This window comes from Gobio gobio (genome assembly GCF_949357685.1).
Source record: "Gobio gobio genome assembly, chromosome: 4".
NCBI classification, from domain to species: domain Eukaryota; kingdom Metazoa; phylum Chordata; class Actinopteri; order Cypriniformes; family Gobionidae; genus Gobio; species Gobio gobio.
Window position 1 is genome coordinate 43,862,860 of NC_137100.1, and position 23,121 is coordinate 43,885,980.

At 36.6% G+C, this 23,121-nt stretch overlaps 3 protein-coding genes across 3 annotated transcripts in view; 2 read left to right on the forward strand and 1 right to left on the reverse strand.

Annotated features, from left to right (window-relative positions):
* whrnb (whirlin b) overlaps positions 1-1,305 on the forward strand; it is a gene marked incomplete at its 3' end in the record, with an annotated part of 68,622 nt that extends 67,317 nt beyond the window's left edge. Inside the window, exon 12 of the mRNA XM_079816017.1 lies at positions 1,123-1,305. Coding sequence (XP_079672143.1) covers positions 1,123-1,305 — 183 coding nt within the window. The remainder of the gene's footprint in view (positions 1-1,122) is intronic.
* Positions 1,306-3,017: 1,712 nt separating this feature from the next.
* On the reverse strand, positions 3,018-16,771 carry stxbp1b (syntaxin binding protein 1b). The gene is made up of 20 exons (XM_079816019.1): positions 16,538-16,771; positions 13,115-13,164; positions 12,800-12,881; positions 12,634-12,710; positions 12,135-12,213; positions 11,924-12,027; positions 10,741-10,889; positions 10,469-10,553; positions 10,179-10,309; positions 9,876-9,983; positions 8,989-9,049; positions 8,839-8,904; positions 8,661-8,741; positions 8,443-8,581; positions 8,103-8,212; positions 6,972-7,076; positions 6,803-6,888; positions 6,549-6,703; positions 5,290-5,416; positions 3,018-5,150 (listed from the first exon to the last, which is right to left on the reverse strand). The coding sequence occupies exons 1-19, from the start codon at positions 16,572-16,574 to the stop codon at positions 5,307-5,309; spliced, it is 1,815 nt and encodes a 604-aa protein (XP_079672145.1). The 5' UTR covers positions 16,575-16,771; the 3' UTR covers positions 3,018-5,150; positions 5,290-5,306.
* An 847-nt stretch (positions 16,772-17,618) lies between these two features.
* The window catches only part of niban2b (niban apoptosis regulator 2b), a 40,038-nt gene continuing 34,535 nt past the window's right edge, over positions 17,619-23,121 (forward strand). The window contains exon 1 of the mRNA XM_079816018.1: positions 17,619-18,116. Coding sequence (XP_079672144.1) covers positions 18,062-18,116 — 55 coding nt within the window. The 5' untranslated portion in view covers positions 17,619-18,061. The remainder of the gene's footprint in view (positions 18,117-23,121) is intronic.

Genomic DNA, 23,121 nt, shown 5'->3' on the forward strand with positions numbered 1-23,121 from the left:
TTCCGCAGTTTTGTTTATTACCTCTTTAGTAAACTCAAACAAAACATGACCCAAACACGCAGCCAATGAGAGCTCTCACCGACTGCATGTCCACACAGAACATGACAACACAAAAGCATCAAGACAGAGCACAACAGAGGCAAAACCAAACTAGACCGAAGTGCCGGGATCCAAACACCACGCTCCACACATAAAACAACTCACGTGGACAGAAGAGCGTAGGACCCGAGCAAACTCAGAACCACAAGACAGAGGAAGTGTCAGAGCTCACTAAATCAAGAATAAACAGACCAGTGACAGAACCCTGACAATATGTTTGATTGTCCTTATGCCAGGGTAATGCTAATATATCTCAATGTGAAATGACATATTCAGAGAGTTGTGGGGGAAAAAAAGTGCCGTTGATCATATTTCAAGGACAACACAGGCATAATGGCTATATGGTTAAGTTGTATTTTTAAAGCATGTTAGAGTGCGATATCAGATGCTGTCTGACACTGTTATGTACTGAATCCAACCTGAAAGAAAAGCACAATGAGCCAATGTCATAGGTGTAACCATGGCTACCGCTCTTCCAGACTCCTTAAGATCCACTTTGATTATTATCAAACTGTTCATTATGAGAGCAATCACCGTTCAATCTTTAATCAGGCATTTACTGCTCAGATGTCATGTTGAGTTAAAGTGTAATACATGTTAAGAATATATATTTTTTGTAAATAAGACTCCGGCAGGATTATATGACTGCATCAGCTCTTTCATGGTGTGACCATTAGTGCCTGATTGTGGACTATATAGAGGAGATTGTTGGCCCAAATGTAGCAGGGCTATTAGACTGCGATTAGACCCGCCTCCCTCCAGCTGAACAAAAGATGACAACCAGAACGCTTGTCTTGGTTATCTCGTTCCACCTGTCCTCAGGCACTTTATCTTTATACTATGACAGGAGGTCAGCTAATGACCTCTCAATATAAAGTACCATATCAGAGAGGGCAAGCTCTCATTTTCTCCTCCATTTCCCACTTGTCTTTTCTCTCGCACTTTTGATAGATGATCTCTCTCTTTCGGAAAGTTTCAGACTGCCTTTGCTTATTTCTCTCTCTTTCTCTTTCTGTCTCCCAGAAGGGGGGCTCTGTGCATATCTGTGGGCAGTTACGGGTGGGTCAGGTGATTCTGGAGGTGAACGGCGTGTCACTTAAAGGAATGGAGCACCGGGAGGCGACTCAAGTAATTGCGGAGGCTTTTAAGACCAAAGACAAAGACCATGTCGACTTTTTGATCGCCGAGTTCAACTCTGCTCTGTAAAAGTCGTCCCTCGATAGTTTCACTTGACAGCACCTCAAAGACCTGGCACTTTACTACTCGTCCGCACAGAGGGGCCGAATGAGTCATGCTTGTCATGTCTGACTCACAATTAGCTTAGAGTTCAAAAGCTTCAACATACCCACCTACGTCTGTGTTCTTGCTACAACAGCGACCAGCCGTCACACATTTATTGTATTAACAAGGTATGTTTCAGTGGACGATCTGCTGAGCCAAGACTGATGGTCAAATGTTTGACAGGAGAAAATCAGGGTTATGTCAAGTCTGTCAAATCTATGCCACCAAGTATATGTACTGTTCAATGAAGTTTATACACACACACACTACCGTTAAAGTTTGGGGTCGGTAAGATTTTTTTTAATGTTTTTGAACTAAGTGTCTTATGCTTACCAAGGATGCATTTATTAGATTGAAAATATACTGTAAAAACCTTAATATTGTGAAATATTATTACAATTTAAAATACGTTTTATATTTGAATATATTTATTTTTTTTGTAATTTATTTATTCCTTTAATTCATTTATTCTTGTGATGGCAAAGCTGAATTTTCAGCAGACATTACTCCAGTCTTCAGTGTCACATGATCCTTCCGAAATCATTTGAATATGCTGATTTGGTGCTCAAAAAAACATTTCTTATTTTAATTGTTGTTGAAAAAAGTTGTGCCACTTAATATTTGTGTAAATAAAAGTATAAATTAAAAAATAATAATAATTACTGACCCAAACTTTTGAGTGGAATGGTGTGTATATCATCAAATTCATTAATCAATTCCAATTCATATAGTTGATAATACTATCATAATTGCACACACACACACACACACACACACACACACACACACACACACACACACACACACACACACACAAAACTTTCATTATAGTAATAAATGGGTTTTCTTTCATACCTGATTATGAGAGAGCCCAACAGAAGATTACGTATCACTTTAATCATATTATAAATTGGCATACAGTAGTTATTGTTTTGGAGGTGTTTTGATACTCTTCCTTGATTCTGAAGGTTTTTCGTATATTTTATTATGAGAGGACCTGAGTTCAGGAGTACTTACTGAAGTACTGAAGCGGAATGATATTAATGCACTGAAATGTGATATTAATACACTACTACTATAATATCTGACTGGAGGATCAGAATTATTCCTGGAAAGACGGAACGAGCGAGGAGGAGGATGCTAGAGTTATCTCATTGTTTTCTCTTTTGCTTTTTTCCCTCTTTTCTTTCCCTGTCTCTCTCTCACAAACATTCATCCTGATATTTTAGTCCTCTCCTATGTCGGTGTGCTTACTTCAGAGATGGGTTATCGAGAGCGAGGTATAATGAAGATGTGTAAAGCAGTATTTTTTTGGAGAGATCAGATGTTCAGTGTTTCAATTATATGTAAATGCATGGCTCCTGATTATGCAACATACAGAGTTATTGTACATAGGTAAAATAATGTAAAGCTGTATATATTTTATTTATGTAATATATATCTTTTTGCACATACTGTTGATATAATGTCAAATATGAAACCAAAACATCATCACTTAGTATAGAAACATATAAGCATATTTGTTTTTCAACCCCAAAGGATGTTCTCTTTCCTTCAGATGTTTTATTCATCACACCACTGTTATGCAGATAGTATGTCTTTAAGTTTTTAAAGATATTTTCTTTTTGTTTATCGGTTGCTTGTCATTTGTTGTACTTTGCTATGTGAAACTCATAATATTGTAACTTTACAGGAACCGTAATATCGTAGGCTGATTACAGAGCAATACCTTGTAGAAACAGTACACAGTCTGACGGTATCAATATTATGCCTGAAATATTTATGATTTATGCCAAACTGGAAAAGAGACTTAAATAAAAATTTAAAGACTGAATTATATGTCCAGTTCATTCATATTTTCAATACTTGGTTAAATCATATTGCTGTTACTCGTCTCGTCCACATAAAAAGTGTTGATGTCTGTTCATTTGCCTCTCTTCTCTGGTGAAGTTGTGTTTTGATGCCCTCATGTGTTCAAATGAAGGACATGGTTTTAACTGTGTGCAGTGCTTGCAAGGCAGTACTATATTTAATATTTAAATATTATACTGCTTAATTTTTTCATTCATTTAATTAATTTAACTTTTTTCAATTAGCTTGTCTAGTTTTGCAATTAATTTGAAACCATTCAAAGTCTTGCAGGTCCTTTTAATTTTTTATTTAATACTTTATTATTTATTTTAAATGTACCCTTTTTAGGACACACAACATTTAAGTTAGTTAGAAAATGTCTTATTAACTTTGATATAATGTTTTGTAGGGGTGTAAAAATATATTGTCACAATATATCGCAATACAAAAATGCAACAATATGTATCGTGGATAGTGATCATCTGTATTGTGTATAGTTCACCCAAAATAGTTTTAGTGTCAGTACTACATTAAACTGCTATATATAATGTATAATAATGCAATGGGGGAATATTTGTGGGTCCTGATAATGCCATATGTCTTATGTTACCAAAAGTGGCATACATTATTTTAAATATATCTAGTAGTCAGTGACAAAGTGTAAGCATATTCGTCTAAAATTCTGTATTTTCAGCTTCAGAATCATGAATATTTGTATTCTGGTGTCACCATTGTCCTGTGAATTGGGTTACCAGCACCAAGTCCAAGCATATTTTATAATTTCCACCCCAAATGTAATACCAAATTTAGCATTTAATCAACAGTAAACATGTTTTTAACCTTATATGTCTTGGAGTATCGCAATAATATCGTATTGTGAGTTCAGTATCGTGATATGTATCGAATCGTGACATGAGGGTATTGTTACACCCCTAATGTTTTGGCATTCAACATCCACCAACAGCAGCGATTGATGATCATTGTATCAATATTATAATTGAACTATTATATTTTCTATAATATTTTGATAAATACCCTAATGTGTGATTGCATGGCATGAAAATTCGCAAATGTCATCATCAAATGTTTAACTGAAGCCAATTTATTTTAATATATGCACAAGACACTGGTTTGCAGTTCTTAACCTCTGATGTGTTAAACATGTTAAATAGATTTAAATATGGCATACATATTGTATATTTATACTGCATGAATTTGTATTCTTAGTGTAAATAAATAACAGATTACAACATAAAAAGCAATCATACTACATCACTGCACAAGGAACTGTCGTTCTGTGCTTACTGAAGATATAAAACAGTGTACAGGATATCAGAGAGGGAGGCTTTTCTATATGAACGAACTCGATATACAAAACTTGTAACTATAATTTCCTAACCACAATGTTAAAACAACACAAATCATCTTCACAATGGGACATCCAATATGAACATGATTATCACACAACAGACACAATCATGCTTGGCAGACACGCCAGACCAAACTACTGGAATCTCAAACTCAATTTGCGGTACATTGAGAGTATATAAATAATCAATAATCATTTATTTTTGTAGTTACACTCAAGTCGACTTGGTCCCATGTTACCAACAATGCATAATGCCACCTAAATAGTTCCTTTTTTGTTGATAATGACCGACTGACTGTGCATGTTCCCTTATGTATATTTCAGTTATTTGACAACTTTGACATAATCTGAGGTTCATATTTAGGAACAGAGGCTACTTATGTAATAATTTACATCACTATAGCCTATTGCTGACAAGACAGACTACCTGAACATAGCCAATGTGTAGAAACAATGTATGGGTGTGTGAGTTGAGGAAGATTCTGTTTTAGGTGGATCATATCACTGAGGATGTCAGAATAGTGAGGGAGGGCGAGGATGACACCACATTCTAAAAGGAGAGAACGAGAAAACAAGGCACGTTTTGTTTAATATTACAGCGAATGCAAAGATATCTACATAATTAAAAGTGCTTAATGTAATGATAAAAATGTCAACAGTTATATTTAAACGATAGTAAAAGGTCTGACCTTGTTTCTTGTCTTCGTTAATTTTCTTCTACAGGAAGCTGGTCCTCAGGGGCCGCGTTGGGGTCCAGGAAGTCTGGGTGCTGCAGATGCTTAAGGTATTTAATGGGAGTGATGGTGTGGGTGGAGCCTGTGAGGGAGGTCATAAATATGATCAGGGCTTTTACTGTGCCAAAAACAAAACAAAACAAAACAAAATTTCAACAATTAAAACAATTAACTCACATTGTGGGGGTGGTTAAATGCAGTTTACTAATTATCACAGATATGCAGTGATCAGTAAACATTCACCTTTTCTGTTACTTACTGCACTGCATATTAATTTCAAAATATAATGAATGTGTCCCACAGCAGAATGCTTTCAGTGCTCAATAATTCATATTTAAAGGGTTAGTTCACCCAAAAATGAACATTCTGTCATTAATCACTCACCCTCTTGTTGTTCTAAACCCGTAAGACCTTCGTTCATATTCGGAACACATATGAAGATATTTTCTATGAAATCCGAGAGCTTTCTGACACCTTTTCTTTAGCTACCTTTTTTGGGCCTTGAAAGTGGTAATTACATTGCTGTCTATGGAGGGGTCAGAAAGCTCTCGGATTTCATAGAAAATATCTTCATTTGTGTTCCGAAGATGAACAAAGGTCTAATGGGTATAGAACAACATGAGGGTGAGTAATTAATGACAGCATTTTCATTTTTGGGTGAACTAACCCTTTAAGATCAGCAAAAAATACACAACAGTTGTTGTTTTTTTGTTGAAAGAAGTTTCTTATGCTCACCAAGGCAGCATTTATTAAAAACAAATACAAAAATACATTGAAAACAGTAATCTTGTCATTTATTCCTGTGATGGCAAAGCTGAATTTTCCGCAGCCATTACTTTAGTCTTCAGTGTCACATGATCCTTCAGAAATCTTTCTAATATGCTGGTTTTGTGGAAACCATGATACATTTTTTTCTGGATTCTTTAATGAATAAAAATAAATCGAAAAGAATGTAAATTCTTTGGAATTTTATAACGATGTAAAAGTCTTGAATGAACAATTTAAATAAAATACTGACCTCAAACTTTTGAATTATAGCTTATAATACAAAGGAATCTGATTGATATATTGCCTGGAATTTTAAAAGTCACGTTAACACAGCCATAAAAAGGGGATAATTGAGTAATGCTGTGTGCTCTAATAGTTGTCTCTGAAATGGTGAGTCATTGGCAGTTTTGAGGTGTCAGGAAGGACCCTTTAGCACTGCAACCCACCGATGAGTGCTTCCCATTTGCCGTTGGCCTGTGTGACCTCATAGACGCAGCGCATCTCGCTGTAGGTCACACCCCCAATGATGAAGACGATAATGCGTGGGCCGTTGCGTATCTCTCCTGGGCTCTTGTTCTTATGCCAGTTCCCATAACGGGCACTAAAAATAGACGACATTAGTGTTATCACAGGATACAGTAGATTGATGAGAAGATGTTGCATATGAATCCATTTGTTTTGTTTGTGCAGCTTATCATACCTGGAAGCTGTGGTCGTTTTTGAGGATGCTGTGCGTGTAGAGATGTAAGGATACTGTTTTGGGTCAAGTTTGTCTTCAATGGCATCCTATCACAATGTAATTAGGAGATGTTAAATGAACAGAATGTTGACAAATCCAAAGTAAAGCAAGTACTGTTGGTTTAGCTCACCTCCATGATGTCTTTAACCAGCGGAGTCCATCGGGAGAGCTGGTACGTTTGCTCACTGATTCTTTCCTTGCGGTCAGATTTCTTCCCTTTGCGTGTGGTTGCTTGCTGTGGATTCATATTTAAAAAGCTATTCATTTTGACCTCAGACAATAATGACCTCAGACAATAATGATTAATGATGCACCTAATTCTGCATTAATAAGTCAATAACTGTTTTCATGTTATGGCTGATAACCGATGCATGGCTGTGAAGACTTTTATAAGGTTACAAATGATTTCTATTCCAAATAATAATAATTTGTTACATTTATATAGCGCTTTTCTAGGCACTCAAAGCGCTTTACATAGAAGGGGGGAATCTCCTCAACCACCACCAATGTGCAGCATCCACCTGGATGATGCGACGGCAGCCATATTGCACCAGAACTCCCACCACACACCAGCTGATTGGTGGAGAGGAGACCAAGTGATGAAGCCAATCAGTATATATACATGGGGAGGATTAGGAGGCCATGATGGACAGGGCCCAATGGGCAAATTTGGCCAGGATGCCGGGGTTACACCCCTAGTCTTTATCAAAGGACATCCTGGGATTTTTAATGACCTCAGAGAGTCAGGACCTCGGTTTAACGTCTCATCCGAAGGACGGTGCTTGTTACAGTATAGTGTCCCCATCACTATACTGGGGTGTTAGGACCCACACAGACCACCTGCTGGCCTCACTAACATCTCTACGAGCAGCTACCTAGTTTTCCCAGTTGGTCTCCCATCCAGGTACTGACCAGGCTCAGCCCTGCTTAGCTTCAGTGGGAAACCAGTCTTGGGCTACAGGGTGATATGGCTGCCGGCTGTTTTCAACATTAATAATAATAAGCATCATAACCACCAGCTGGAGTGCCCATGATCTCCACCAGAAGGCACTCCTTCCATCTGTTTTATCTCACCATTGACTAAATTTCCCATAACCCATTGCCTGGACTAATCATGTTCTGACTATGCCACCTGTATGTTATTACTCTTGCCTATTTAAGCCTTTTTTCTTTTCTTTTTTTTTTTGCCTTTATTGCTGCACCCATGGTGAGGGGATCTTGCTTCATATGAATAAAGAACAGTTCATGTGTATCAGCTGACCTCTGAAATGATGGGAACTCCCAAATGGGCCATATTAGAGATGATGTCACTGTCCTCTGGAGGAATCTGAGCATGCTGGAGGAGCTTACACAGATTCTCCTCGGACACACCTATGAAACACACACATAGTCAACCAGGAATAATTATACATAATTATACAGAGTTTGGTTCTAGATCCTAGAAGCCCAGCATTATACCAGTTTTGCTCACTGCTGTGTGATATTAGTAATAATGACTATGTGTACAAACTGTACATGTCAAACATACCACCCCCATCTCACCCACACACAACAAAACAGAGAGAGGATCCAAAGCATTGGCAATTTTTAGGTTCCCTCACCGTTCTTGAGGAAGATGTAGAGCAGGATGATACGGATCTTGTCCGTGATGGTGATGTTGGCATCCAGTAGGATGGGTACGATGGCTCTCATGGGGTCTTTGATCTTCTCGCCCTCCGCATCTGTGCCCATAGCTAGATCCTATGACAGAGCACATAAACACTATTAACATTCATTAAAATATGTCGAATTGAGCAGACAGATCACAGAAAAGCTGTACCTGCTCAACACGGCACAGTTTGTCCACTGTGCCCTGGTATTGCTTCATACAGTCTTCTGCTAAGTGCAGGTGAGTTGAATACTGCAGGATTACAAAACCACCATAAGAAAGATCAGCACTATTGGCTTCATTATTCCATTGAATCAATTCATATAAAAGGTATACATTATTGCAGTACCTTGCTTAACTCTTTCTGGTACTGTGGCATCTTTTTAAGCATTTGGGAGAGCTCTTTCATGGTGGTCTGTAAGATGCAAAAATAGCTTGTTAGTTATTGGCAATAATCAAGAAACTGCAATTAAGGTTTGATCACTGATAAATAACACACTTTCTCTCCTGTATTCATCTTTTTGCTCGCGGAGAAGTCCTTAAGCGATTTAGTCACAGCCCTAAAAGAGAGGAAAAAGAGAAATTAATATATATTTTATAGTCTATGCAATACAGTTTTGAAAATATCACAATTTTATTTTCATTCACTGTATTTCTTATTTTCTGTAGTTTTGATTTTCAGTTTAGCTTTAGTTAGTATATATATATATATATATATATATATATATATATATATATTATATATATATATATATATATATATATATATATATATATATATATATATATATATATATATATATATATATATATATATATATATATATATATATATATATATATAATATAATATAATTTGCAATCTTTTAAAACTCAAATTATTGTTTGGAATATATAATTTAGGATTTTTTTTGCTTTGAATTGATCTAAAGTAACAGTAAAGGCATTTATAATGTTACAAAATATTTTATTACTAACATTGATAATAATAATAAAAACATTTTTAGCAGCAAATCATAATATTAGAATCATATCTGAAGGATCATGTGACACTGGAGGCTGGAGTAATGCAATTTTATATTTTATTAAAATATTATTTTAAATTGTAATAATATTTCCACAATATTACCGATTTTACCTTATTTTTGATCAAATAAATGTATTGTGTGTGTGTATATATAAGCCCTTCAGTTCCTTCTCTTCCTTTGTCTTGTATTGTTTATGCGTGGCACACTGTTTCTTTGAGTTTGTACCTTTGTGGATTGTTGTTTATTTTAATAAATACGCTACCATTTCATCCTCTGTGCCTATCTTCATCCTCATTGGACTAGAACATGACATATATTTATATAATCATACACCTAAATCTGTGCAGGACAGACTTACGTTGACACCTCTGCTATGTGTTTATGTCTCAGAGTCATCCACAGGTCGTCATCTTCATCCAACAGCACCTCTTTCATACGAGTGTCGCCCATTCCACTGGTCTCATACCTGATAGACACACACACTTGCACCATCAGCATCAGTATCTCCCTACAGTACACATGTACAGTGTGATAATGGAAGGAGTTATTAACATCATAAAAGGTGAAACACTTGGACTTGACCGAGGGTCAGTTCAAATGATCTGAGCGACCATAGAGCAGTATATAGATCATTTACAAACTGCTGGAGATGAGTTATTACTTGTAGACATCATTCTCAATGGACACCAGGTCATAGGCCATAGCCTGAAGTGTGAGCTCGTGTAGAAGTGGCGAGACAGGGTCAAAACCTCGGTCCAGAATCAATAGCTGGGAACGTGCTTTATCAGGTCCCTGTGAAAGAAAGGGGAAAGAGGACAAAGATAGAGCACAAAACAGTAAGGCGAGGAATTAAAGTTGGACAGTGAGAAATTAAGGTCACTGGTGCAAGACAGAAGCAGTTTATTTTTATCATTTGAGACAAAATATTGTGCTACAAGCTCTCAGACTCACCTCTCCCAAAGTGGGGTCATCTGCTTTGTAACCATCCAGTTTATCCTGAAGCATCTGGGCCAGAACTCCATTGTCTTTGTACTCTCTGAAAAACACAGCAACACATACAGTACTCAACGGCTTATATCTGATTTTTTTAAATAACAGTTTGCTTGTGTTTCTTGTATTGTCTTTGCAGATGGCTAATAATGTTTTGAGTCACATTACAGATATGTGGCAGCAGATAAATTTGACGGCGAGATGTTTATCTGTGTTTCCTCTTCCTCTCTCACCCTCTGTATCTAACAGCTGGGTACTCTTTCAGTGTGAAGCACAGGGTGGCTATTTGCTCGGCTAAACGCTCCAACACCTGGTTCTTTACATCAGCTTTAAACGGACTGTAGAAATCCTGGAAGGCATCTGAGTTGTCCACTGAGAACACCTGAGGACAACATACCAACAATAAATAAATGCCTCACTACAACATACAGATTTGTAGTTTTATTCATAACATTTCAGATCTTCAGTGTGATTCAAATGTGGTTATTCGTGCAACTGGACCCAGGAGCTGCATCGCGTACTGTCTAGTAGGTACTACAATTGGTTTTAAACGTACTTCACGGCTATTAAAAAGTGTGTTCTATATGATACTACCAATAATTAGATGTAAAGTGTTCATCAGATGTGTACTTCAGTATCTCACCATAAGTAGTGGCCTGATCATTTCCACCTAATGTTTTATGGATAATACTATGAATTCAGGCATACTACTCATCTCACATTATATGTTTTTCACACCATATATAATAGGGAAGTAGGCATTCACCAAAAGTGAAGCAGGGATGAAAGTTAATATTGCCAGTTTGTGGATGCCTAAGTAACACATTGTGCTGTATATGGCTGTTACTGTCCCATAACCCTCTTTCACAACAGTAACTCATCGATATGTCACCTGTATATATGTGCTATGTCCTGTACATTCTGCATGTTTGGCCAGAAACATGGTATTCCGATTAATCTGCTACATAAAAACTGCACTATCCTCTTACCTTCCCTCAGCTTGACTAATAATCCATATCAGTGTTGTATCTCTCTCTCCCTATCCTAACACACTAGCCTAAACATACTGCCCCATCTGTCACAAGAACATAACCCCACTGACATCCAATCAAATTCCAAATCCATGCTCTCTGTCATTGGCTGCCCAGTGACTCATTGATGGGGCATTAGCCAATGAGGAGTGGGATTAGGGTTGGGATGGGGAGGGCTGATTCAGCCACTCCTCAGGATTAATTATAAAGGGCAACAACAGAGGATTGCAGGCACAGAGACGGCCTGACTAAAGCTGCTCTTGAATGTTCTGGCATGATACATGAGTTCACAACCCTTCCCCCACACCTCCATACTTCCTCCTAAGCATCATTCCTTCTCTCTCAGGTCCTAGGAAGTCCCAGGGTCTAATGTAAAGGCTCTCACCTGTGATTCATAGGGCAGGAAGGCGATGTTAATCTCAGTCAGTGTCTTTATGGATTTAGAGGCACGGGATTTACTTATCAAGTTGAACATAGAGTCTGGGATTGCTGAAATCAAGAATAAAAACAGAGACTGAGTGAGATACATATTCTAGATAATTATCAAGTAGATTTGGTAAAAAAAAACTGTTGCACCGGTCCAAAAACATGCTCACTGTCTGAGAAGAACACGTGTGCCCCTCTGTATACGGGATTACGGGGATCTCTGAAGTCATTGATGAGTCCCTCAACTGACTGTTGGAAACACAGACAAATATATATTATTTATCCTTATGTAATAAAAAGTTATATAGCCTATATTCACTACCATACAAATGTTTAGGGTAAGATTTTCAGGTTGTTTTTGATGAAGTCACTTATGTTCACCAATGCTGTAAAAACTGTAATATTATAAAATATTATTACAATGTAAAACAACTGGTTTCTATTTTAATATTTTAAATTTTTAAATGTAATTTATTCCTGTGATGGCAAAGCTGAATTTTCAGGACTCTTCAGTGTCACGTGATCCTTCAGAAATCATTTGAATATGCTGATTTGGTGCTTAAGAAACATTTATTATTATTATTATTATTATTATTAATGTTGCAAACAGTTGTGCAGGTTAGAAAACTCCTGTATAAGCTCTGTTTCATATATTAGAATAAATGTTACCTCATCAGTTGGAGTGATGAGATATATGGCTTCCATGGTAGGAAGAGGCTCACGCCGCTTGGTTATGTCCTCAACAACTGGAGAAGAAAAAAAAGGTTATGGAAGAAAGTACATTTGAGCCAAATTGCTATATGCTGCTATGTGAATTTGTTCTAATAAAACTCACTTGTGATTCCCTCAGACATAATGTCTGTCATTTTACAGCATGATGAGATCATTCTCATGCTGAGCTTGTCCACCACCAAAACCTGAGGGAGAACAGCATATATGAACAGCATACATGGTCATGCAACAAATCATTGTTACCATTACAACCAGGCTGACCAGTGTTTTGAATGGTATTGCTATCATGGAATGTTGTTATGCTGATAGTATATGCTATAGTTTAGGACAATCTTTTTCATAATGATCCTTTTCATAATGTTTGACTTTTAAACACAAGATGTTCTTCTGCAGAAATGAGGGTGATGTTCATGTGTACCTTCCACTCTCCCTTCTTCTTCACCTTCTTAATGACATCATTCATAATCTCTGTAAGACAAAAAAATGAAGGAAAAACTAAATAAATGTCTGCAAAATGGAGATAGCAGAATAGGCAATGTAAAGGGAGAATAGCAAATACATTTAGCATGCAATATCACACTAACCATCTCAAAAGTTTGCTTTCAGCATCACAAAACTAATTAAAGAAAGAACATAAATACTGAGACTGTAAAAGTCTCAATCTTTCTAGCTTAGGTTTTTACCAAAGTGACTATGCTACAATGCTAGATATATGTTATGAATTCTCATAGTGATACCATTGACAGACAGAGATCCAAACAAATATCTTTTCAGATTGAGAGTCTAGCTCATAAATGCTCATGTAAAATGGAGAAGAGCGAGAACTATAGTTGGTAGAGGTGTGTGATGATATCTGCCATACTCTAAATATATCTGAAAGGTGTGTGCTAAAGCTGTGCATTAACATAGACTCTAACAGATGTTGTCACGCTCACACAGCCCACTAACTGCAGTTTGCCAAAAGTATCAGGTAGTGTTGCTAGAGTCTAAATCTTCTTTCGTCTTTATGGTTAAACAGCACGATACCCTCTGCAGTCTAAAAACATTAGTATATATATAGTTTCAGTGAGTGTTAATAATAGTCTTTCCATTTATATCATAATAAGTTTCTGTTTCTGAACATAGTTAACTACATTAGTCACTACATTATTTATTCAAAAGTTGTATCTGTTTATATTATTTAATTGACATAACATGAACTTTATTAACTAATATTAACAAAGATGAATAAATACTGTAACAAATCTATTGCTTATGTTAATGTATTAACTAATGTTAACTAATGGGACCTTATTGTAAAGTGTTGCCATTTTGTGTGTGTGTGTGCGTGCGCGTGCGCGTGCGTGTGTGTGTTGTCATATTGTAAGGGTTATGTCTCGTTTGTTCTGTTTTTGAGTTTTACATGTAGGTCGTTTTTCACTGTTTCTAGATCAGTTTCCTTTGGGTTCTTTAGCTCTTTGCCATGGTTTTTCATTGATTGATTGAGTTGTATCACCTTTGTCTCATTTCTTTGATTTGTTTGCTTATGTACATAAACCTTGTTTTTTGTTCTGTTTATTGTCATATCTTTTTCTTGTGTACTGTTTGTTCTGTTCATGTTTTGCCAGTTTAAGTATCCTAAGAGATTTTTTGTTACCTTTTGAGTTTTGTAAAATAAAATCAACTGCCAGCTCTTTTCATCTCTTGCTTCAACTGTGCGTGACACATATTCATTCCTATTCATATTGTCTTCTTTTTGTATTTTTATGACAATTTTTTACGTATTTATGTTATTAAATTTTGTGTTTTTATTATTGTTTCTTTGTTTGTTTTATTGCCCAAATTAAATATCTTATTGGGGATTTAAAAAGTTTTATAAAATAATAAAAAAGAAATCACATCTACAATCCACGTCTTTTATGACAGCAGAAAATGATCAACTTTAGTTGTTAGTTTAAATTATATATATTCAGCGTGGTGAGAGAGACCCAGCAATCACAGGCCTAATCTCTTCCCAATCCTCTTACAGCACCAGCCTCTCTATTTTTGTTCTTCCCCTGTCTCTCTTCTTTTGCTCTTTGTCACTCTTTTTTTCTCACTCTCAGTCTCTCTTTGCATCTCTTCCACTGGATGTGAGCAGTGGACCTAAATCATTTTTACTGCCCTCCTAAAATCTCCATTGAATCGCAAGATCCCTAACACAACAGCTTCCTGCAGTCATATAACACATTTCACAGCTATTGACGCTGGATCTGTCAGTTCCGACACCCAGAGGTGTTGTTGCATTTAAATAAACTTGTGATGAATCTCACAGGCTATTACTAAAATAACCGAACAACAAATCAGCAACCAGTCTTACAAAATAACTGTCAATAAAAACGTTGCAGGTGTGATAAATATTTAAGGGTGCATGCTTGGGAACTGGATTGAAAGCAGTAGACTGAAAACTTTACAGCTTAAAGATCAGATACAATATTAGTTCAAACCAATATGTCCAAAAAGATGACTAGACAAACACCCTCCAGCAGACTTCTGTATTTCTTGATGCTGCTTCAGTCATAAATATGTATAACTTGATCATCACATTTGCCGAAGTAATCTAACGCTCACACCTGATAATTGGTGATGTTTTTCTCAGAATCTCTAAGATTTAATCAACACCAGCACAGTGTATGGCAGCAGAAATAACAGGAAAGACACAGGCAGATGGCAAGAAGTGAAGACCAGATGTGATGAAAGAAAGAATCAAGAGTGAATTATGAACACCTGAAAATGTAATTAATCCTCATGGTTGCATTTAGGTCCAGAAATGAACCAGGGCTGGGGGGAAAAAGTACATTTTTGGCACTTGCATTTCAGATAGTAACTGTAAGAGATGGAGTATGGAAAACCTAACATCCATTGAGCCTAAAGATAAAACTACAGGTCAATAATATATGGTATAAGGAATTACAAAAGATTTACATTCAGGCTACATTGATAGATGGATGGATGGAAGGAGATAGATAGATAGATAGATAGATAGATAGATAGATAGATAGATAGATAGATAGATAGATAGATAGATAGATAGATAGATAGATAGATAGATAGATAGATAGATAGATAGATAGATAGATAGATAGAAAGGTAGGTAGGTAGGTAGGTAGACAGACAGACAGACAGACAGACAGACAGACAGACAGACAGACAGACAGACAGATAGACAGATAGATAGATAGATAGATAGATAGATAGATAGATAGATAGATAGATAGATAGATAGATAGATAGATAGATAGATAGATACTACAACACCTATTTAACAAATTCAACCATTAACATGTAACACATAAAGCTTTGTTTAATAGCTTGTCTAAGAGCAATTGCCAGTCTGTATTGTTTGTATTCAGGCCTACTTTTCCACTCTTTGTGCTTCCACGCAATCCGCCCCTTTAGATCCTTAATCCCACAGGACTACACAGATTAGTGTGTATCTCCGATGTTTGTGTGCTTTTATCAACATTACAATCATTCCTTTTAATGCATAGTGCAAAAATGAAACTGATTAATAATATAATATAATATAATATAATATAATATAATATAATATAATATAATATAATATAATATAATATAATATAATATAATTAATATAATATATGACATCAAGTTTGAAGAATAAGGATTTAAGAAGACCGGTGTTATTAATGTATGAGGCTTATTGTTAGTCAATTGTAATAGGCTACTTAATAATAAAGCATTTCAACACACATTTCTATGAAAATGTCAATAATTCAACAAATTAGAAATACCTGAAATATTACATTCAAAAACGTCAGTAATGTTTGCCCTATAGCAACTTCAGCGAAACGTTTCTTACTTTCTCCGACAATCGCCTTGAGTCCCAGAGATGCCATCCTGTCACCTGCTGCCTCTGTCTCTGTCTCTGTCTGCTGGACTCACAGTGCGCGCGCGCTCAGAGCTACAGTTGGTGTGGTGCTTACGTCGATCGACGCCAAATCCTATACACGCCTCCGCAGCTTCTCTGTTGACATGTGCATTTGTGCATATTAATCTTAGCCTTCCAGTAGCTTCTATCATGTTTTGATGAAGTGTCTGACTGTTTTTGTGATGAATGTTTTGGGGTATTGAATACAGTTATCTATGAACCAACCAATATGAGATATTTTAAATTAACGTTATAAAATATTAAAATGAATAATGTGCACAACAATAATGTGACAATGTAGGCCTATTTATAGTCGGGCTAAGAATTAAAGGAAGAATTAACAGAAAAAGACCACTAGTACCCACTAGAGGGCGACATCGTCTTGTTTTATTCTGATGCTCCACTCATCACGCTCTTTAAGTCTCTCTACAAAATGATAGCCTATAATTTAATACATGAAAAGAACAGACATATGGGTTGTGTATTTATCTTTCATAGGTTTTAGCAACAAACCATAACAAATAAAACAAAAACTAGACTGACTATATCAGTAAAACATTGGTCATTCTAAATAATAGTTATTGTTAGAATTAGTTAAAATACATTGCACGCTTAATTTACAGTATTCATTGCACATTGCACACATTTGTAATGCCTCTTTTTTTAGATTTTGTCAGCACCTGCATTAGACACTCTGCAGAAATATGGATCATCCCAGTCACAGTGATTCGATTCTTTTGAATCTTAAGATTCTATTCCCCCCTCCGTTACGTTAGTGCTTGACTTCAATTAAGCTACAGAAGAAAAAAACAACAACAATAAACTTAATAATTTCGAATTTCAGTCACGTTTTTATAACCACTTTTAACTGTGTATGATAATTAGTCATTTTTACACATTCGCTGCCTCGTTTATTCAGGTAGATTCTTCAATGTCATTCAGAGCACGGGGCGTATTTGTTCAGTCGTCACGTCAGTCTCTGATGTCAGGAAGGCACGTGCTTCCAAAAAGTGAACAAAAAATGTAACCAGGTCCGTGCTCTAAAAAAACCGATTCGTTCTTAGAATGGACCATAGAATGAACGTAGAGTCCCGCCTCTAATTGGAGGTGAAGTCAGATTTCTGTAAACCCGCCTTCAGCACGCTCACCAAAGACAAGTGTGTCTTGACGCTGAAACCGAGCACAGGGTCTGTGCTTCAACGCGGGACTAAAGAAGGCGAAGAGTTATGGAAAACTGCCTTCAGTAATCCAGCACAGTGCCTGTCAACTCTATATGCAACTCCAGCCTCTTTACTGCGTTCAAACTACTTGAGTAAAAAGAGGGAGGAGCCGCTCAAATCAACTCCTGTTTATATCTTATCATAAGAAACCAGCGCCCAGCTGCTACAACACAGCTGCTGCTCCGAAGGAGAAGTTGTCCGATCCAGCCGAATTTTGCCATATAACAGCGGCGCGATGGGGGATATGATCTCAACTCATCTGGATGAAGGCAAACGGGAGGTTATAACAGGTAAGTGCTCCAATGGACGTGTCTGCTAACCGCAAGACGTGATAGATAATCAGTGTCGGTATGTAAAATATGGTGTTGCGAAAGGGTTGCAATGCAATTTCAGTGCCGGGTTTTTTGGGTGAAAGGGTTTACATTCCGCCCCAAAAAGAAAACGTGTGGGATAGTAAACTTTGTGCTGTTCCATCAAGGCACTTAGCTGCGACGTGGCACAACATTTCCTGTTACTTTTTTAGACGTTTTGAATTACACACTGCATAAATAATCAGTGAGATAATGTAGTGATTTCACTGTGCAAAAAAACAAACAATTTTTTTTTTTTTTTTACTGTAACAATAGAATCTACACGATGAATGTGAGCTGCGCAACCTAACTATTGTTGATATCTCAAATAAATCATGAAACCAAAAATGAAGTGACGCCTAAATGTATTTGTATGGGTGGCTGGCCTGCATCTCCTCAGAGCTGTGTGGTAAGGGTGGAACAGGTTTGAGTAAATGCTGACATTCACAGTGGAATACTAGTAGTACCTATCAGTGCCAAAAGTTACTGAAACTTTTGTATTTAGGGGCAATTTTTTATTTTTAAGGGCGTTTGTGTTCAAACCATATAACAAGGCATGTACTGTACTATGTGTATGTACAAGAAAAATGATTTAACTGACATCAAAATGATCAATATGAACAATTATGACTATTCACTATGAAGACTTCTCTGCATCAAATGCAAATGTTGTACATAATGCAGTACGGTCACTGTAGATGACATTCGTGAATGTTGGGAATGTTTTCAAGGCTGAATTCAGCTGTTTTTGTTGTTTTCAATTAAAAACCATTTCATATTAGCTACACTTGTTTCAGTAAATACAGGTATTTGAGAGCTACGGGTCACTATGCTGTCTATAGAGGCACTGAACCCAAAAAATTCCATAACTAGTCTAGAATCCAGAATAGAATCTAGGCCTGGAATCGAATATAATATATTTGATAAAATATTTTTAAAAAATCAGCAGAATTCCCTAAGTGGAATTCCTCCCACATTTTAAATGTTGGTTTATTTATTTTTGTACATATTCATATGTTAAATCATCTTTTCCTTACCGATTTAGTTAGTCTGGAAAAAAAATCATCTTACTGGAATGTCAGTGTCACTGACTGTTTGCTTTTTATATTTTTTGAAACAATGTCAATGTCAAAAATGTTTTACTTATTGACTATTCCATTTACTATAAGTTGATGAAATCGCATTTGGGAAGGGCAAGAGAGAACCGTTAACTTTCCATCGTCCCTTCTTTTGCACATTTTAAGAGAGAACGCATTATCAGATATGGAATCTCAGGAATGCATGGGCAGCCTAACAGCAGTAAGGAGGCTGTCTGGATGATCTGTCATGCTCAGCATTTGGATAACCTTTGTTCAGGAGGTCATGTATGCTCAATCTTTATTTTTTAAGTGTATGTAATATTCATAAGCTAATTCATAGAGGATGCTTGTCAGACAATATGATACATCTACAGTAGGCTGTTGTCTTTAGACCCTTTTCGCAATTGGATGACTCCCTCTTTATTGACCAGGGAAAGGTGAGGTCAAAGTCCTATACGTCGTCTTCCTGTGTTCTAGAGAATGGATAAAGTCATCTTTTCAAAATAGTGGGTGGGAGATTGGGAATAGAATGACCTCAGCACTTCCTGTGCACTTTACAATGGTTGACAGCTTTAGCTGCTGCAAATGTTTATATTACGTTGTATCTCATAAGATTTATGATATTTTAATGTTTGTTGAAGTGTGTTTTGGGGACAAATCTTCCATCTTGAGGTAATGGTGAAGTTGGAGCCATTTTGGGAAGCAAATTGCACTGTGTTGAGTAGTTGTGGGGGTGAGGGGGATCTTGCAGGAAATGCTTTAATGGAATGTTCGTGGAATGGAAAGTCATGGAGCACTAATAGAGCAGGATTCTTCTAAACAGAGCATGTTTGTAATAGAGCTTTGTAGTGAGGTCATAGTGCACAATCCACCCCACACTTACTTTTTATAGTGTGTGTGTGTGTGTGTGTTTGTCTGGTAGCCCTCTCATATCGCTAATGCTAACTTATGCTTTTCTCAAGTGAACAATTCTTAGTCATCCACAGAACTGACTGGAAGTTAGTGCACAGTTAGTCTGAAAAATCATCTAGCTGGAATGTCAGTGTCACTGTGGGAAAGCAAGAAGCACAGATTTTGTTTGTGAAATTGAATGAAGGCGTATGCTTATTCATCAGAATTAGATTTTTTGCTCATTTGCTCATGATGTGACTCCATCATCAGCCAATGTAGGTTTAAATGGGAATTTTCCATGATGAACATCAGGCTTGCTCAGTACTGGACTCAGCACCAATGAGGCTCTCAGGACAATTAGAACAAATGATGAGCACAGCATGTTTATAAATCACATCCCAGCATGCTTCACTTACTGTAGCAACAGATCATCGAATAACACTGCAATTTGATCAACGTATACCATCGTAATCTTTTTCATCATATGCTAAATTGAAGTGTATTGTGCTAAAAAAAACAGCATCCTGCTTTATCTACTCTCATAAAACTTTAAACTTGTATTGTGCTATGATTTATTTTATTTTTTAAACCAAGGAACTGTATAGTTATGGCCTTGCCAATGTGTCCTCAAGCAAGGCATGTATCATCAGTTGCTAAATTCCCCCTTGGCAGATTTTATATCAAGCTGTACTAAAACTGCCAGTTTTCCCATGAATCCCATGAATGCAAAAAGCTCACTCCTTGACCAGTACTGTATAATCAAACAATATCATTTATCCAAAGTGTTTGAGCTGTCAAATTCAAAACCTATTTGTTATAAAATGTTAATGGAACGTTTCATAAACTAGATGAGGAGCACATTATGTTAAATATATGCTGTATTTGATGACAGACCATTGAATTATTGACGCTGAGATGGTAATGTGCTATTCCACGTATACTAAAGAAAATGGAACACTGAATGAAAAAGTGACCTTTCAGAAGTTTGTCAGTAAGATTTTTTTGGGGAAATAAATTAATCCTTGTATCCAATAAGGATGCGTAAATGGATCAAAAGACTTTACATGGTTACAAACATTTCTGTTTCAAATAAATGCTGCTACTTTGAAACTTCTATGCAGAATGATTTCTGGAAGTTTGTGAAGGTTCCATTATCATGCTTTTCTTTATAGAATAAAACAGGACCATGACCAAAGTGTTTTGGGATTTCCTGCTCTGAGCTGAGCTCAACTAGATAAGCGTGAATGACTCCAGCAGGCAGGTTTTGCTGAGCTTGTATGATTGTAACATGTAAAGAAAGTTAAGAATTAATTTCTTATTGCACTATATAAGTGTAATTGAGCTGCTCTATGATATAGTTTTTCAGTGGGTAATGAAGTGCAAGCACTATCTTCAGTGTGAGGCTTCAGAGTCTCTTTGAAGTGGCTGCTATACGGTAATGCTAATTTGATTTGCTCTTCAGCTTGTAATGAAATTAAAAAGGAACAAGGAGTGGCACCAAGTATCACATGAGACTCATTCAGTGGGTGACTCATAAACAAACAGCACACACACACACACACACACACACACACACACACTCACTCACAAATGCAGCCAGTCTTAGATATTCACAAGAACATACACATGCCCTGTGTCTTGTGGTTTCTTCCAGACCCGGGCCCCGGGTTACTCTCTTTAACCCTCTCAAAATAATGTGCTCTGTTAGCACCCTTTTTTCACTGTAAATTCATTCTTAGACATATAATAATTGTGAATTCTTTCCACACATCATATAGCAGAAAATGCTCTACAATTTTCCCATGGTCATGGACAACTTGGAATGTCCAGGCCTGGAAAGATTCATTGGCCCGAAAATGTGGGAACGCTTGGTACTGGATTCCAAAGAGACATTTTCATCTTTTCTACAGTATTTTCATGTTACCTTTCTCCTTCCCAGTACTTTCAGAGCATATTCTCATTAGCTATGTTTTCATCCATCTGTTTTTATGAAAATTCTGAAGTGCATAAAAAAAACACGGGATGATGGTGCCAAGATGGGCATAAATTCTAAAAATGTGCGTACATTTTTTTTTTTTTATCCTGTCAGAAGTTGAAACGCATTTACCAAAATAAATTCCTTGATGCACAAACAAAAAGAGTCATATAAATTAGCCTCAACAGATCATGTGATTGGATAACTACTGCACTAACCAGCAAACGAATAGTGAACCAATCTCATTGCATGCCATTTTCAATGTTAAAGTGCCCCTATTATGGATTTTTGAATGTTTTCATGTAGTGTGTAACATAGTTCTAAGTGAATGAAAACATCCTGCAAAGTTTTAAATCTGAAAGTGCACCATATATAAAGTTATTGTCTCTCAAAAGTAAGACACCAGGGAAAACTTGAACCACCTCAAGCACTGCAGCTGATTCCTGTAGATACTGGATAGCATCATATCGAGAAGATGCTGTGTTCTACAATGTGTTTGTGTTTCATATTGTGTGGGTCTCTGGCTAACCGGCTAACTCACATTATTACTGTCTTGCTGAAATACTACTGTAAATCAGCTGTGGGCTGCAGTATCGCCTAAAACTGTCTATCAATGTAGATTGTCTGTAATTCTTACTACTTTGAGTAAAGATAATGGATGGAGCAAGATTTGTTTTGCAAACTTTAACATCAGTCATTCACGTTAGTGCTCGGCTAACGTATGTGCTGTTATTGATACAGTTCCCTCATGTGCACTGCAATAAATTACACACACACACACACACTCTCACACATTTTGTTGATGGATATACACTTGTTAATGCTGATGGTGAGTAATTACAGTTGAAACATCTCATATCGTACATCTCAGTAGCATCACTGAGAAACGTCCTGCTCAACAAGGTTCAGGTTGAATAACTAGTTCTTCCAATGTTTCATCATTGATTCGGACTCACGCTGGGATTGATAGGGTAAAATTGACATCATCATTACTGTCTTT

Bases quoted from the DNA above. Each gene is read 5' to 3' on its own strand.
- stxbp1b (XM_079816019.1), bottom strand. From the start codon at position 16,574: ATGGCATCTCTGGGACTCAAGGCGATTGTCGGAGAAA. The intron at 12,214-12,633 runs GTAACATTTATT...TGTTTCCAACAG, and splicing joins TCATCACTCCAACTGATGAG to TCAGTTGAGGGACTCATCAA. The intron at 8,742-8,838 runs GTACTGCAATAA...GTAATCCTGCAG, and splicing joins ACCAGAAAGAGTTAAGCAAG to TATTCAACTCACCTGCACTT.